Raw genomic sequence first — 17,603 nt, 5'->3', positions numbered from 1 at the left:
GAAGTATAAAACACTAACCAGTTGTACTACAAGTAAAAGCTGTTACTGTATGTTGACAGATAAGTCAGCTACTTGTATATGTTGTATTGGAATGTAATACAAGTTTTGTTGATTTTGATAAAAAACCAGAGTGGTTAAGATCTGGGGCTTGCTTTGATGATTCATAAGGTGTTAGAAAAAACTTGATTCACTGTTTTTATTACTCTTAAGGTGCTATGACAATCCAAGAATCTTGTGAGGGTAAAAATCATCTTTGTGAGTCATGCAGAATGGGTGGGAAAAAAATGAGAGGGCTTACAACTTGCATTTACTTTATTGATTGCTACAAATTCTAAATTTGTGGACAATGAAATATAAATGTTAGTTGTTTTATATTTGTTTATTTGTAGATTGTATTAGTAGTTGAGAACTAATGTGAATTTATTATAACAGGAGGGTATTGGAGAAGGTCTGCACAGTTCAAGCCAGGAAGATGTAAGGTGGACATGTGAACCTAGACCGTGGAGCAGTACAGACTCTGATAGTTCAGGAAGGCCGAACCAACAGGGAATTAAAGGAGGGGGTAGCTTTGAATCTGAGGTAAGAATTGTCAGAAAAGTCTTTTTTTATTACAGAATGTAAGCAATTTTAGGTTTGTACTTGGAACATTGTATAATTTAGTAAAAATTATGTGTTAATGAATAGCATCATTGAAATATTTAAGGGATGTTTGTTGCACATCTGATTTTCAAGTGAAATTTGTGATAGGATTTGTACACATGCTTTTGCTACAATTGTTTAGCACTGTGTAATTAGCAGACTTTGACTGTCAATCTGAAGATTCGTGATTTACATCTGGTTGCTCATCACCTTTGGCTGTGAGTGTGTTGTGTGGGTAATGATCAAATTCTACTATTCAGTTAGTCAAAAGTAATGCCAAAAATTGATGGCAGGTGCTTTTGACTAGCTGCCACCTCTGTAGTCCATCAGTTCAAAATTAAGGAAGGCTGTATGCAAATAGCTTTGTTTAGCTTTTGTAAAAATTACAAAAACAAACTAAAATTGCTTCAGTCTTTCAGAGGTGTGTGTGTGTGTGTGTGTAAGATCTAAATTTTATGTTATGAAAACTATATCAGTAGTAATTAGAAATATTAGTAAGTTAAGTTTGTACTGACCATTGAACACATCTCTCTTGTGAATCCTCACCACTTAGTAACAGTACAACTTGATAAGTGTGTTGTTTAATGTTAGAAGGAGAAACACAAAATCCTTGTTTTTTAATGAAATGCAATACAAGTAGCTTGGTATAGTTGTAAGAGTTGCAAGTTATTGTTGTTTCTTGGTGAAATATATTAGCTTTTGAATTAAAGTATGTGTGTTTATGTGGTATGCAGGTGATAGTTTATGCTATAAATAAGAAGTGTTGCTATTTTCTATACTCCTTGTTTTTTATTGGTTTAGTAATGTGTTCTCTCTTTGGATCTAGCTACTAAGCAGTAAGTAAAAATCGTAGAGCAAACTTGAAAATTTCATTTTATATTTAACAATGTAAAAAAATCATAAGGAACATTTTGGAGAACTGAACAATTAAAATAAATAAAACTATTGCACTACTTATGTGAAAAGAAAATTTACATTTATCACTTAAATGGTACAGTACTAATTTCAATGAAATTGTTTTCATAGAATTGTAATTTTTTTGTTTTTGAACTGTTGCACATTTGGTACCAAAACTTTCACATACTTGACAATTGTGGAAATTAGTTTTATCAAATGTGCCTCAGTTATGATGATGATATGTGTAAGATATCACTAAGTTAGGAGTAGCAAGAATTTTAAATGGATAATCCAAGGTACTTTCAAACAGTGAGAATGGTAGTTAAAGGATTAAACAGCTTGTGAACCTTGTTATTTTTCTTTCAAGTTAAGTTTGTCCATTTGTTGTCAAAATAATGTTGCGTAAGGAGACATATTAGTATTTGACACTAAAGTACTAAATAATCAGTATTGAATGTTTTAAATCCATCTTCATAAAGTTCAATTACATTTTGCCCCTTGGTGTGGATTCCTGTACATGGTGAAGTGGTCTCCCAGGGAAGACTCTGTTCTTTCAGGTTACCTCCTCTGGGATCTAAACATCCACCCATGTGTTTGCTGTGCATGGTGACCCACGAAGGGGAGGAGAGGATCCTAGTGGTTGAGGGGTCCAAGCCTAACACACCACTTTAGCCTTGAATTCCTGTAGACTGGCAGTCTTGGGGTGGCCACCCGTGGGTCAATTGGCTGGTCCACTTGGGCTAGGGTCAACCAAGTAGCAGTGTTGGATGTTCTCAGCAGATGTTGTGGACTTTATATCTGATACTGATGTTTGGATATAGTGCTCATGAAACCCTGGTGTTGCTGTAGTATCCTTGTTTGACATTGTAGTGAGTCCCCTTGTAGGGCTCCATGGTGGGTGGGGTCAGTGGACACCGAAATATTCCTTTTTTTATTATGGATCCTCCAAATAAAAACTTAAATAAAATAGTGAAAAAACAGTCCATAGGTAAACGACTACGTTTTGAAGATTCTGAAGAACAATCTTCAACATCTGTAACACCTGTACCTCATTTTCTTATACTACATTCTCTTTCAGACAAACCTTTAGGGCATATGTCTCACATTTTCATTCAGAAGGGACTAGAGGGTCTTGCTGGCTCTCCAAAAGTCAGTAAAAAAGCTTTGTTCAGGTGACATATTGGCGGAAACATTCACATCTCAACACAGTGAACTCCTCTTGCATTCAGAGGCAATTACAAATACCTATTGAGGTTACACCTCATGCTACTTTGAATTCATCACAAGGAGTTATTGTTGAGAGGGATTTGAGGAACATCCTGAGTCGGAGATTTTCGCTGGTTTCTCCACCCAAGGAGTTTCTGTAGTGAGGCGTATTTCCACTCAAAAAGATGGAATTACGATATTGACCAGTGTCCTCATTCTGACATTTACGTCATCATGTCCACCTGCCACCATTAAGGCAAGTTATCTTAATTGCAGGTTATGGCTATACATTCCAAACCCTCTCAAATGTTTCCAGTGTCAGACGTTTGGTCACTCAAAGACATTGTGTCGTGGTTCTTTGAAGTGTGCTCCTTCCGGCCGCAAAGACCACGATGCCTGTGAGTGTGAAACGGACCATCATTGCATCAATTGCAATGGCTCTCACCTGTCCTACTTTTGTTCTTGCCCTAAATGGTCAGAAGAAAAAGAGATGCAGCATTTGAAAATGATTCATAAGATTACCTATCCTGAAGCTTGGGCATATGCTGCTGCACTTTGTTTCACTACTACAGTGGGAGTGCAGATGAAGTTCTCTGTGCCTCCAAAAGAATCGTTCTCAAACCAAATGTAAATTCTTTTGACCTTCATGGCTAAAAAAGTTGATGAATCAACTTCAACACCCATCTCTCTCCCTAACATAGATTCCAGCAAGTCCCAAGACCCACCTCCTTAGGTTTTACCTAAGGATTACCTATCCTGAAGCTTGGGCATATGCTGCTGCACTTTGTTTCACTACTACAGTGGGAGTGCAGATGAAGTTCTCTGTGCCTCCTAAAGAATCGTTCTCAAACCAAATGTAAATTCTTTTGACCTTCATGGCTAAAAAAGTTGATGAATCAACTTCAACACCCATCTCTCTCCCTAACATAGATTCCAGCAAGTCCCAATACCCACCTCCTTTGGTTTTGGGTACAGGCATTTCCTCAGGTACATCTTCTCCCACCCCAAGAGGCAAAATGATCATTCATTCATTTTCCTCAGTTGTTGGAATCCTCTTCCAACAGCAAAGACCTGCCCAATTGATCCAGGGCAGGATCCCTGGAAGTCGACAGATCTCCCTTGAATAAAGACAGTAAAGAAAAAAGATGTGGTTGTAAACAGAAGGGTTCTCCACCCAATTTGCCTACACATAAATAAAAATGACCACCTTGATACAATGGAACTGTCAAGGTTTACATTCTAATCTGGATGACATCAAAACACTGATTGCTTCCTACCATCCTGTTTATCTTTCCTTACAGAAAACATTTCTGAAACCTGCCTATACAGTCACCTTTCAGTGGTTTTCTATGTACAGAAACGACAGGCTGTGTAATGGAGGTGTGGCACTGTTGATTGATCAGCATGTCCCCACCCTGTCTTTGCAACTCAACACACCCTTTGAGGCTGTAGCCATCCATGTTTTCTTGGGTAGTACCATCACTATTTGCTCTCTCTACCTGTTGCCTGATGAGACTTACAATCAATCACACCTTGATGCTCCCATTGAACAGTTGCCATCTCTCTTTAAATCCTGGGGACTTTAATGGACATCATCCCTCTGGGGAAGTGCTGATTTTGATAGGAGGGGTTGCTCCATAGAGTGTATGCTCTCTGATCACAACCTTTCTCTTTTCAGTACTGGTTCTTCTACTTATTTTCATGCACCTAGTAAGTTCTTTACTGATATTTATTTCTTAATTTGCTCCAATTCTTCATGGAGGATTGACAGTAATCCACAAGGCAATGATCATTTCCCTATAAATTTGAGAGAGACTGGCCATGGTCAATGCCACCCAACCCGCGTGCCCCGGTGGAAGCTGGATCAAGTAAACTGGCCCTCTTTCACTGCTCTCGCAGAACTCAATCCTGCCATCATCTGTAAGCCATCAGTAGACAACTGTATGGTAGCAGTAACTGACTCAACACATTATATTATACAAGCAGATATTGTATTCTACATTCTCACACCACATCACTTTCCAGCAGGCCTGTGCACGTCCTCATATCTTCTACCACTAGTTCCAAAATCATATGGGACAAGGTTTGAAAGGTCGGTGGGCAATATAATTCTGTCCCCCCCTCGATCTTGCTCTCTGATGGCCAGGAAGTAGCTGATACCCGGAACATTGCCGATATTCTAGATGAAAGCTTTTGCTGGGTATCTAGCACTTCTGCTTCTTCCTCCACCTTCTTAGCCATCTAAGCCTGGGAAGGATCCCAAGATTCTTTCAAACTACCATCCAATTGCTTTGATGAGCTGTCTCTGTAAGACCTTAGAGAGGATGGTTAATGCTCATCTTGTTTGGTTCCTCGAATCAAACAACTTCCTCTTGCCCACCCAGTGTGGGTTCTGACAACAGTGTTCCACAGTGGACCACCTGATTCGAGTTGCAACGTCAGTCAGAGAAGCCTTTCTCAAATGACAACATCTTGTATCAATATTCTTTGACATTGAGAAGGCTTATGATGCAACATGGAGGTATGGCATTTTGCAAGACCTCCATATATGTGGGTTGCATGGCCATTTGCCCATTTTTATTAATTTTTTAATGGACAGGAGATTCCAAGTTTGTGTGGGTTCGACACTTTCCCGTTCTTTTTTACAGGAACTTGGAGTCCCTCAGGGTTGCGTTTTGAGTGTCACACTTGTCAGTATAAAGGTTAATGCCAACACTGGAGAACTCCCTCTTACTGGTGCAAACGTGCTCTATGTTGACGACTTTCACATCTCATGTCATTCATCGACCATGAGATATATTGAATGGCAGCTACAGACTGCCCTCAATCATTTACCAAAGTGCACCACAGCAAATGGCCTTAACTGCTTTCTCTCTGAAACAGTTTGCATGCACTTTTGCTGCTAATGGGGTATTCACCCTGATTCTGAACTCCGTATCAGTGAAGTTGTGCTGCCTGTGATCCTTGAGACAAAGCTCTTGGGGCTTCTCTTTGACTGTAAGCTGACCTTTATACCACACATCAAGCAGCTACAGGTCAAATGTACAAGAGCACTGAACATTCTCTGTGTCCTCTCTTCCAGTACTTGGGGAGTAGATCTATTCTCTGTGCTAAAGATATACTGTGCTCTTATTCGATCAAAACTACACTATGGATCAGTGGTCTATGGCTCTGCCAGGACCTCGGTCTTAAAGATGCTGGACCCCATTCATCATCAGAGACTTCAGCTCCGCTCTGAGGCTTTCCACACTTCCACAGTTTAGAGCTTATACATAGTCTGATGAACCTCCTTTGCATCTCCACTGTCTGCAACTATCTTTACTGTATGCTTTGGAACTTTGTTCCTTACCAAAGCATCCCATCCTACCTGGGGTTGTGTATTCTTTCCTTGATGGGCCATGCTTTTTCAGAATTTGTTATTGCTCCTTTTGGCCTTCATATCCAGGCACAGTTGGATGAACTGGGTCATCCTTGGACAACATTGCTGTATTCACTGGTCAGCCCATCCCACCATGGCTTCTTACAGTCCCCAAATGTGACCTATCTTTAAGTCATGTGAGAAAAGCAGGCACTCCTGATTGGAAGTATTGCCTGTTATTTGCTGAACATCTTTTGAACCATCCTTCCATTCCTATTTATACAGATGGTTCAAAATCAGGTGACTGTTTGGTCTCTGTTATGGTTTGTTGTGATTTGGTGGTTGCACATAGAATCCCTGCTGCAGCTTCTGTGTTCAGTGCTGAACTGTACACCATTTCTCTTGTCCTGGATCACATAGAAGCTAAGCAGTACTCAAACTACACGATTTATACTGATTCGCTTAGTTCTCTCCTGACCCTGGAATTGCTTCACGTTAGTTTCACACCCTGTTCTCGCTGATATTCAAAACTGACTGGCCCATTTCTCTTCAGCATCTACTTCTATCCAGTTTTTCTGGATATCAGGCCATGTTGGTATTTGCAGGAACAAGCTTGCCAACACTATAGCTAAATCTGATTGCTCTGGCACTATCCCTTCTCTGCCCGTTCGATACATGTAATCAGGGCTTGGCTCCGTGCCAGTTTGCAGTCGACTTTGAGTGAGCAACGTGAAAACAAGCTTTTCCAAATAAAACCCTCTATTGGACTTTGGCCATCTTGCTTCTGTAAGGATTGGAAAGAGGAAGTTGTTCTAACTAAACTACTCAATGATCACAGTATTTCAATTCATCATTTTCTTTTATGTGGGACTGATGCACAAATGTGTTGCCTGTGTAACACTTAGGTCACAATAATCCAAAATTTTAAATGTTTTGTCCCAAAGTTTATCCATAATGTTAGACAGTGTTATTAGCGATTGTGACGCTGTCCACTGCAGAAATGTTTTTTGTTTAAAGGCCATTAATCTTTTTAATACTATTTAAGTGTTTTTTATTTATACATTAGACCTTTTTTAATTTGATTTCCCTTTTAAGAATCAAAGTACATCTAGTTCGATTTGAAATTGGAAAATGATCCCAATGCCAAATAATTCGAAACCAGGACTGGAAAGGTCAACTTCAGGCAACTAACACTGCTGTTTGAACTATCCGTAAGTCATCCTGGCATGTTACAATAATTAAAATTTTGCTACAAGTCTTTTAAAACTTCTATTACTTTTTGAAAATGGCCATAATGTCAAATAACCTGAAACCAGGACTAGAAAGGCCAACTACAGGTGACTGATACTGATTTTTGAACTTACCTGTCAGTCATCCTGGTGAGTTATGATAATTACAGTTATGCTACAGAAAGTCCTTTACATTTTGTATTACTGTAGTTTTTATTTTACTGTTGTAGATTAGCTGTAAAAATTGGATTTAATGCTATTTGTTTTTAATTCAGAAATTAAACTTTCTTTTGTTTTACCCTAATTTCCTTGTATGAATTTTAATAATTTTAATTTTTTACCAGATGTTTGGCACAGATAGCCTAGCTGCTTTTCACCATAAAACATCAAACTAACCAACCAATCAATTACATTTTGAATAAGATACTCTGATTTATTTCATGTAATAATGAGCTAAGTGTCAATTTGAGCATCCTACTTGTCCGTAAACCTAAATTCACTTTCCTTTCACTTTATGCTTTATACACCTTGGTAATGAAACTATTTTTATGAATGGAAGTTAATTTGCGATATTATGATTGAAAAATTAGAGTTATAATATTAAAATCATTTTGTGGATTTTGATCTGTCTGACACAGCTGTAAGTGTGCCTGAAACTGGGTATTTTAAAATCCAAATAAAATAGTATTTAGTCTATTTTACTCCATTTAGATAATGTGTATTGGAGAATGGTTTTAATTTGTACACAGCTTTACATTTTAGAAGGTTTATAATAGCATTTGGGCAGTTCAGTTAAAGTGCAGTTACTATATGTTAACCCACTGAAATACCTATGTAATTTTGAAGTATTAAAATAAGGTTAATCTCAGGCTAATATCTTAGTTTTGTTGAGGATAATCTGCACACTTCACTTAACTTTTATTATGTTTACTTCTATAAACAAGTTTTAATTAAAAACTTGAAATGAATGGATATGCTATTTGGCATGTTGATTTTTCAGGGAAATAACCAATGTTCCATTATTACACAAAACATCTCATTGTTAAAGTCTGAATCTGAGATGAAAGATATGATTTGTTCAGTTAAGGAAGTCAAACCAGCTGTAACAAAGGCTAGCAGTTTTGGTGGGATATCTGTTCTCACAAGAGATTGTTCAGTTGACAAGAAATACTCTTCCAGATTACTCAAGTCAGGTGAGATACTTTTTAAGGTACTTGATCATTGTATGAGATTTAATGTTCTATGAAACCTTACTGAGTTTTTTTGGGTGCCATATTAGTAGAACATCATTTCTACACTTAGCTTTTACATGTTGCTTTATGTAACTATAAGTATTGCTGCAACCTTAGTGAAAGTTTTCTGTAACTTTTGGTATTTCTGCAACTTTAGTAAAAACAGACTATAGTATTTGCTTTGAATGATGCGTAGAATACGAGGGCTGTTCAAAAAATACGCGGACTGTTTGAATTGCGCGGCTCCAGTTGGTTCCAGGGGAATCCGCTTGGTGTCGCTAGGTTCGCACAGATCAGCTGATTACGACGCCATTTCCCGATTGCAGGTATCTTCATTTGTGTATTAGCCACGCGGTTTTAAGTGAAGTGCGATTTTTTCATTTGGCGAATTTCAGAATGAATAACCTGAAGGAGCAACGACTTGCTGTGAAATTTTGTGTGAAACTTGGAAAATCTGCAACTGAAACTTTTGCTATGCTTAACACGGCTTACGGTGATGTTGCTATGAAGCGTACGGCATGTTTCAAGTGGCATGAACGTTTTAAGGATGGTCTACAATCCATTGAAGATGGACGTCCTTCCACGTCAACTGACTACCCACTTGTCGACAAAATCAACACCCTGGTGAGGTCAAATCGACGTCTGACTGTCAGAGAGTTTGCTGAAGAGTGTGGGATATCAGTTGGATCTTGTTACGAGATTTTGACCGAAAAATTGAAGATGCACCGCGTTGCTGTGAAATTCAGTCCTCAGAACTCGTGAGTTTTTGGCCAAACACTCGATCACTGTTCTTCCCAACCCCCCGTACTCACCTGACCTTGCTCCTTGCCATTTTTTCTTGTTCCCCAAACTCAAAAGACCCTTGAAAGGAAGAAGATTTGGGATGATTCCCGAGATAAAAGCAAATGCGACGAAGGAGCTGGAGGACATTACAAAAGAAGCTGCACCAGGACTGTTTCAACAAGTGGAAACACCGTTGGGATAAGTGTGTGCATTGGGAGGAGAGTACTTTGAAGGGTCCCAGACCTGTAACTTCTAAATAAAGTACATTTTGTTTTATGACGCCAGTCCACGATTTTTTGAACAGACCTCGTAAGAGACATGGAACTGCTTGTTTATTAATATTAGTGTTATATTAATATTCACAAAGATTGTAGCAGTTTACACAGTATGGTTTTCTAATTGAGGTTTTGTTTGTACTAATAACAAAAATTTGTTATATCATTGAAAAGGTTCACAACAACTAATGTGAGAATTAGATTGTGACACAACTTTTGAAGAATGAGAATATAATTTAGAAATGTACAAGAGTTAATCCAAAATCTTTTTACAAATAATATATATCAGCTAAAACTAGTTGCTTAGAAACGGTAAAGTGGCCTAATCAGAATGAAAATAGCGTACATTATAAAAGTGCTACTGTTGTTCCTGTTTTTAATTACTGGTGGCACCAAGCAGTAAGTAATTATAATAATAATAAATTTTGCACACATCTTTGAAAAGCAACAAAAACTTTTGTTTAGTTAATGCTTTTTACTGTATTTCCAGCAGTTAAGCCTAATGATTGATGTAGGCCTGAATCAAAGCAAAAATAATAAAATGAAGTTGTTCTTTTTAAGAAGTGTGTAGTAAAGCATCATTTTATTTAACATTTTAATTATTTCCTGATTTATGCTTCCACTTTAGTTTTCTCACATTTCATAGGATTTTCAGTAGTACTTGTTTGTTGCTCTTTACTGTTGAACAGATAAGCTTAATAAACTGTTTGATTTAGAATTAGCATGTGTTTTGTAAATCATTGGTTTTCTTTTTCTAGTGTTACTTTATTTTCTTTTTCCATATCTTTTAATATTTATTTATTGGTGGCAATCTTAAATTATTATTCTAATTTTATTTCCCTTGTGGTGGTTTCTCTCTTCCACGTCTTGTAGGATTAATATATTGGTAGCAGATTTACAATATTAGAAAAGTCACAGTGTTCTGACATCTTTTATTTTTAGATATGATGGGTACTGTTTAGATCAGTAATATAAAATTGTAAGATTTGTTTTGAGTATCTTAACACTCAGTATTTTTGAAAAATGTCCCAAAATATTGGTAACAGAGAAGTGACATTTTGTATGCACATTAATTTTAGGTATGTTTGTCCACTATGCTGATTATTATTTTACTTTCTTAAAAATATTCAAATAACCATGAGGTAGCATTAATCATCATATTCTATGTAGTTTAAAAGTATTAATGATTTGTTTTTAACATTGTAGAATCTGTAAATGTACCAGTTACTTCAAAGTCAGTTTTTCCTAGCCAAGTCAGCCTAACTCTTCCATATGTAACTGTACAAACTACTACATCTCCTACAAACCAGGTAAATAAATTTGCTCATTTAGTTTTTGCTAATTTATGATTCATTGTAAAAAAAAAAAAAAAAATGTTAAAATGCTCTTAATGTTAGATTGGTTGTTCTCCAGAAAAATATATTTAAAAATCCTGTTTTACACACTCACCTGAAGAACAGTAACTGAATGTGCAGTCTTCTTATGATTGATTGTTAATACTATGGATTACATATTAGTTATACACACAATCTAAACTTTTATGTATTATAACTGCATGTGTATTACATTGAACTAGAAGTATCTATCAGTACTTGTTTTCTATCATCATATCAACTAGATGTTTACATTTTGAAGAGCCAGTTATATTTTCAATATTGTAAATGTTATAAAATTAAAAGCACCAAAGATATGTCCTCCATTAGGTCCTTTCACCCAGAAACTGATGTCAAAGGCACAAAAAATCACTCTCTCCTGTGTATCTCTCTAATCAGCATATAAAATTTGTCCATAAGATATAAGAACTTGTATTTAAGATTATAGTTTTGCTGTTTGTGGTAGTGTGATGTTTGGCATTTTTAAACTACAGATAAAACTCTACCTAATTTAAAATAAAAATGAATGTGATGAAAAGAAGATAAATAGCATTTTTAAAAAAGTGAAAGGCCAAAATAAGGTTCATACATTTCTTCCTGTTCTAAAATATTAGGTTGAGGAATAATTCGTGAGCATTTTTAAATAATTTCATTCAAGCATTACATGCAAGACTATACAATACTTCAATGCATGAACACATTACACCCAAAACATTTATTATGATACTTTATTTCATGTAATACCTAGGTATATAGTATGCATTGTTTTAAACGAAATTGCAAGAAATTAAATGCGAAAAGCAGATGGTGTCGAAAATGCTCGATTTTGACCACTTGACATTCCATTTAATGAGCTGAAAATGAAAGCAAAAAGTAAAGACATATGAAAATCAAACACATTATCTATTAGAGCAAACAATTATCTACCAAATGACATGAAATATTTTGCGAAAGCGTTTCATTTATGAATATATTTTTTAACTTGAAAAAACGCTCAGGAATTATTCCTCAACCCAATAAAAGCATGTACTAGGGTTGGGTATCCTATAAATGTCTGGTGCTGAAGCAGAAAGAATGTTTGAAGTGAACAGAAACTTTTACAAGTGAGGGTTATTGCAAGGTCAATGATAGATATAAATTTGGTAGATTTATTTATATTGTAGTTATTTTACTGTTCTTAGATTTCCAGTCACTTAAATTGGACCAATCCCAATGGACCTTCTGACTCCATTGTGCCATATCCTAGTCAGCCTACCATGTGGGCAATACCTAGTGTTGACACTTTACCTCTTGGCTCTGTGATTATAAACCCACAACTTGGTAAGTGTTTCATCACAGTAACATTTGTAAAGTTTTCAAATTTCAGTGTGCTTACTTCCAAACATTACAAATCAGAAATCTCACTTTCTATCTTCAAAGTCATTCTCACTTTTTAAATACCTGACCTATCTTGGTAGGGCTGGAATAAACACATGAAAACACTATTCTTACTTCACCTCATGGACTCAGCAGATAGCTCGATGTGGCTTTGCTATATGAAAACACACACAATTCTTACTCTTTAAGTACCTGTTCTATTCTACTAGTTACAAGGGTTCAACAGTGCTTTAGAAAGATATGTAAAAACATAAAAAAAAGAATGCTTTTAACATAAGTGAAAAAATGAACTGATAAATGGTAGATCAGTTGGTGTTCTCAGCTGGTTCTTACTTAGTATGGTTAATGAATGTTCATCATCTTAGTCAGTAAGCCTGATATCTGTACATATTTTTAAACAGTATGCTTAATCCTGTGATCTCTGGTATTCTGTATTTGTTTCTCAAAGTTAAAATTGCACCACAGGACTGAAGAATGTATGGAAACTAAGCTTAGTAATTTTTCCACATTTAATAAAATATTCTACATTTGAAATTTAATCAGTGGGGAAAGAAAAAAAGGGATTTATCCATGTAATTTATACATCATTTTAGATTTTGGGATAATTCAACGCATTTTGAATAAACATGTTAGATTTTTTTTAATTTCATTCATTCTTCTGAGTATAATTATGACACTCATGGTTCCTAAAAGAAGGATAAAATAAGTTTGAACTAAACATTATCAATTTGAAACTTCAGTACAGGTGTAGTTTTATTATTGTAGTAAGACAGTTTCATAACCTCAGTTGTTGTGGTATTATATAAATGACCTATGTATAAACTTTAAGAAGTTCCCAACCTTTTTTCAACTGAGGCTCAACTAATTTCAGTCCCAAAATGTCGTAACAACTGTGTAGAATATTAACTTTTTAAATTACTTACGTATTACATCATAAAACAAAATTCGTCAGTAACTGTATTTTAAAGCACGTTTTCAAACATCTTGTGAACTGGCTGAAATCTCCCTTGGATCACTAGATTAGTGATTTAAACATCTAATGAAGTTCTATTTCTCTTCATCTGGATAAACCCATTCATTAAAGGCTTATATAGAGATGGTAAAAGTGAGAAAAGCTTAGCTTGGTGATTTGTTACCTGAAGAAGAGATGTTTATCAACAAATCCGAATACACGATATTTTTTTCTAAAACTTGTAATAATCATTATTTGTGATAATTTATATTGTATGAGTGTAAAGGATGTGTTCTCTCGTGGAACAAGATTGTACTAATAAAACTAGTTAGGGTTTGTTAGATAATTTTGCATTTGACCATACCAAGTTTTGTTTTGTTCTCAATGTCACTGTTTCTTATGCTATATTTATATTACTTTTTATAGGCCAAATTAACTTCTTGAATGAGCAAAGAAAAATTATGTAGAGATGAATATGAAACAGGTTTAAGACTTAGTTGACAATTCAAACAATTTGGTTTCTGTTCTGATATAATGAAAAATATTATTGTACATCATTGATTATAAATACAGTTAACTGCAGGCAGTGTTTTTTTTAAAAAAAAAATTAGTTTTAGGACATGACTGGAAAGCTATTAATACAAAAATGTAGGAAGGCAAAAGTTAGAAATTGAACTCTATAACAAAAGCAAGAACTATTAACTATTTCATAAAAGAAATGTTCTGAACATGAGAATTTATATAAATATTAAAAATTTTGTAGAAGCTACATTTTCTATACAATTTTCATTCAAAGTACCAAACAGTTTTAACTGGTAGTGTTTTGTTTATATCCATTAACTTGTGCTGTTTGTTGGACTTTTACAGTGATTTAAGAAAGGGAAAGTCCTAAAACTTGTAAATTTTTCTAGTTAAACAAATTATTACAGCTAACTTGGCAAGATTTGATGACTGGAAAATCTTGCATTAAGATTTATGTTAGCTTTCTTTGGTTTTGTTATTTTCTTAGGATGTAAAATTTAACCTGAATGTGTGACTTAAATTCTTATCAAACATTTTTAATCTGTTTCTTAAAGCATTTCGTACACTGTTCTTTAACTGTTTTTTTCCCATTACAAAAGCCCATTCAATAAGTGACTATTCTGGTACTAAGTACTTCTGAACTTGTCAATTTATATTTGAATTTTTGTCAACTAAGACATTAGTTTCTAACACACAGTGACATTTCAGGAACTCCCTATATCAATCCTGATGGATCCATGTACAGATTTGATTCAACTTCTCTACCAGGGAGTCAGCACTTGTCGGTAACACCAGTGAATCCTAGCAATCAGCATGGACCATCACATCCATCCTCAACCTTGTCACATGTACAGCAACAAGTGACAGTGTTTTCTCCAAACCCTGCCTTTGTGTACATACCTTATATTCCTCAACAAATGCATCAACCTCCACCATCTGCAGGACAGATGATTCCAGACCATAGGCCTCTAAATAAGGTAATCTTTTGGTATTTTGTGGCTGATTTGCTTCGCTAATCAGCCACTATAAAATGAGGTTGTTAGAGAAAATTTATTTATAAAGTTTTTTTTTAGATTATTTTGGTTTGTATGTTATATTAAAACCAAAAAAAACAAAAACAGATTAGAATAATATTTGGTTTGTTTGATAAACAGAATGAAATAATCCAGTTTTCTAAAATGATAATAAATTTACTATTTAACAATAGTCTCTTTACTAAGATAGATGAAGATGCAGTGTGGTTAGAATGATGATGGTGATGTTATGGAATTACTAAGTTAAATCATATATCTGCAAATAAGTTATGACTCTGATGTTTAAAGTAATGTTAAAAAGGACACTGAATGTTGAATTAAACACCACACATTCAAGGATTTTTGTGTTGCAGATCTTCTAGTTGGTGTGATTTTTAAAATAAAGTTGTTGTTTTTTAATTCAACTTTCCTATTTGGTAGGAACGTGCTTCTACAAATAACAAACATCTTTCCCTCGTATAGAAGCTTGGAAGAATTTTCTTTAATCTTTGTAGTTATATATGAAGTTTTAAATTTTTTGTACCTCATTCAAGTATATTTTCATGTAAAAACACTAGATGTTAAGAGAATAAGAAATGTTCTTCACTTTTGTGACCTACATCTGTAGTCTCCATGTATGTTGGTATTATTAATGCAATTAAGAAATGTTGGTATTATTAATGCAATTAAGAAGAAAAAAAACCTAAACTTTCTTGCAAGTCATGCAAACATACAGGGTTTGGACAATTACGTAGAAACATCTGTTTAAAGATGTGCCTTTTATTCCTCAGCTGTTAAATTGGCTAGATCTTCAGATGACTGGGCAATTTGTTATTACAATAACCTACTTAACAAGTGATCTGTATTATGTAATCATAGGTGAGCTCTATTCCATGTTATTGTAACATAACTGATGTTCAACAGGAACAGATTGTAGGAGCTCAGTTAATTGTGCTTTAGTGACCTAACATGCAAAACGTCTTGGTTGCAGAAAAAAAACTAATATTGAACTCGTATAATCATTTTATGTTACAGTCATAACTTAAAAATATATATTATTAGTAGGATATTACTGAATGGCATCTGCAACTTTTTAGTAAGAATATGTCAGTATTATAGCACCTTGAGGTTGTGTGATATTAAGTCTTGTTTTTTCTGTTATCTTCAAAAGTCTCAAGACTTTGGTGCTATCAAGATACAAGACTTAACAGCACAAATGTCAAATCTAAGTTTTGCCCATTTTCGCCACCAAGTCAGATGCACGTGTCTGAAGCAAGCCCTGCAAACCCACTTAGTGGAAACCCTGGAATAGATGCACCACCAGCAACTTCTTTAGGTCTACAGAGTTACCTTCTTCAAGCTTCCAAACTTCCAAACCCTATAAATTTACAAAACCAACAACAACAGGTAGGTCTAAGACTGTGTGTAATACATATATCTGTCTCTCATTTTCTTTGTACATTTAACAGAGCAGTTATATTGTCCTCTTAAAATCTAGGGTTTTTTAATGTTTCAATTCTTCATAGTTACTTACAGGCATGACACTTGAATATATTGAGTAATTTATATTGAACAATTTGGCCAAATTTCACGTGTTTATATCCATTTCAACATCATTTTAAAGCAAATCCTGAAAAATTCTTTTGGTTAAAATGATAAATCCAGTTAATGTTGTTGTTTTTTATATTTTGTTTAAATACATCAAATTATACATAAAATATATTTTTCTAATGGCGTAGTATTTCTACAAAGCTAAGGGGCTATGTACACTTTGTTACCAATACATCTAACAATAGTTTTATAAACTGTTGCGTTACTTTAACTTTACTGAAATTTACTCTTATAGTGAAAGCCTTAATAGATATACCATCAGTAATTTTTAGACTTGTGTTTTTTTTACTGGATTTAAAAGGAGGTATTTGTTTAATTTTAGAAACTTATTCTTATATTAAAGTATATTGGATAAGGCAATACTTGTACACAGTAGTAATATTATTTAGTGTGTTTTGTTTTTTCTTTGAATTGGTTTGTAATGAATGGTTTGAAATTTCAATTGGTCAACTGGTTTTAAATTCATACTTTAGCTAGTAAAATATTGTGGTTGTTTTTCACAATTAATGATAGAAGTTCTCTCTGTTGTACACACTATTGCATTGCTAATAGATGTAACATTAATTTGATAATTGTATTCATTTAAATACCGCAATCTTACAGAGTATCAATATTGTACCTCTGAATATTCCAATAACTTGTTGGCCTTTATTAAAAATGTAATGTATAGCTCAACTGAGATATCACAATTAAATTTGATAATTTTTTTAATTTGCAGTTAAAGATAATAGGAAACTGTTTCAGTAGTTCTAGTTCCTAGTGATGTAGCAGAACTAGGATAATTATAACATTTCTACTTCAGTTTCCAGCACCTTTGTACTTTGTGCAGCAACCATCAGGAGCTTCAGCTAAATATGTTTGTGCTTCACCATCCATGATTCCATCTGGTCCACAACAGACTTTGTCACCAGGTATTGAGAGTATGGGAAACGCCACCAGCCATTTGGAGACGGATGGGGCATCAGACTGCAGGTTCACTGATACCTGGTATATCAGTAAAAATGATTACTGTAGTTATCTGACCTATACAAAGTAGTTTTCCTGCAAGAAAACATAAGCCCTTGTTTGTTTGTTTTTATTTTTTTCAAGCTATCCAGAAAAACTTAACATACAGTTGTTCTTCACATAGAAACTGT

General features: G+C 34.8%; 1 protein-coding gene across 23 annotated transcripts in view; it reads left to right on the top strand.

Moving 5' to 3' along the window:
• Positions 1-17,449, top strand: part of LOC143225008 (R3H domain-containing protein 1-like) — a 96,873-nt gene extending 79,424 nt beyond the window's left edge. For 16 of the 23 annotated variants that reach the window (XM_076453644.1, XM_076453629.1, XM_076453641.1 and 13 more), the window contains 7 exons: positions 433-579; positions 8,330-8,522; positions 10,826-10,929; positions 12,174-12,312; positions 14,552-14,820; positions 16,028-16,263; positions 17,270-17,449. In XM_076453644.1, coding sequence (XP_076309759.1) covers positions 433-579; positions 8,330-8,522; positions 10,826-10,929; positions 12,174-12,312; positions 14,552-14,820; positions 16,028-16,168 — 993 coding nt within the window. In that variant the 3' untranslated portion in view covers positions 16,169-16,263; positions 17,270-17,449. The remainder of the gene's footprint in view (positions 1-432; positions 580-8,329; positions 8,523-10,825; positions 10,930-12,173; positions 12,313-14,551; positions 14,821-16,027; positions 16,264-17,269) is intronic. The other 7 variants (XM_076453636.1, XM_076453634.1, XM_076453638.1 and 4 more) reach the window with 2 other exon arrangements.
• The last annotated feature ends 154 nt before the right edge of the window (positions 17,450-17,603 follow it).

The sequence above is a fragment of the Tachypleus tridentatus genome, chromosome 9, assembly GCF_004210375.1.
Source record: "Tachypleus tridentatus isolate NWPU-2018 chromosome 9, ASM421037v1, whole genome shotgun sequence".
NCBI lineage: Eukaryota > Metazoa > Arthropoda > Merostomata > Xiphosura > Limulidae > Tachypleus > Tachypleus tridentatus.
This window is presented reverse-complemented; position numbering and strand designations above follow the sequence as displayed.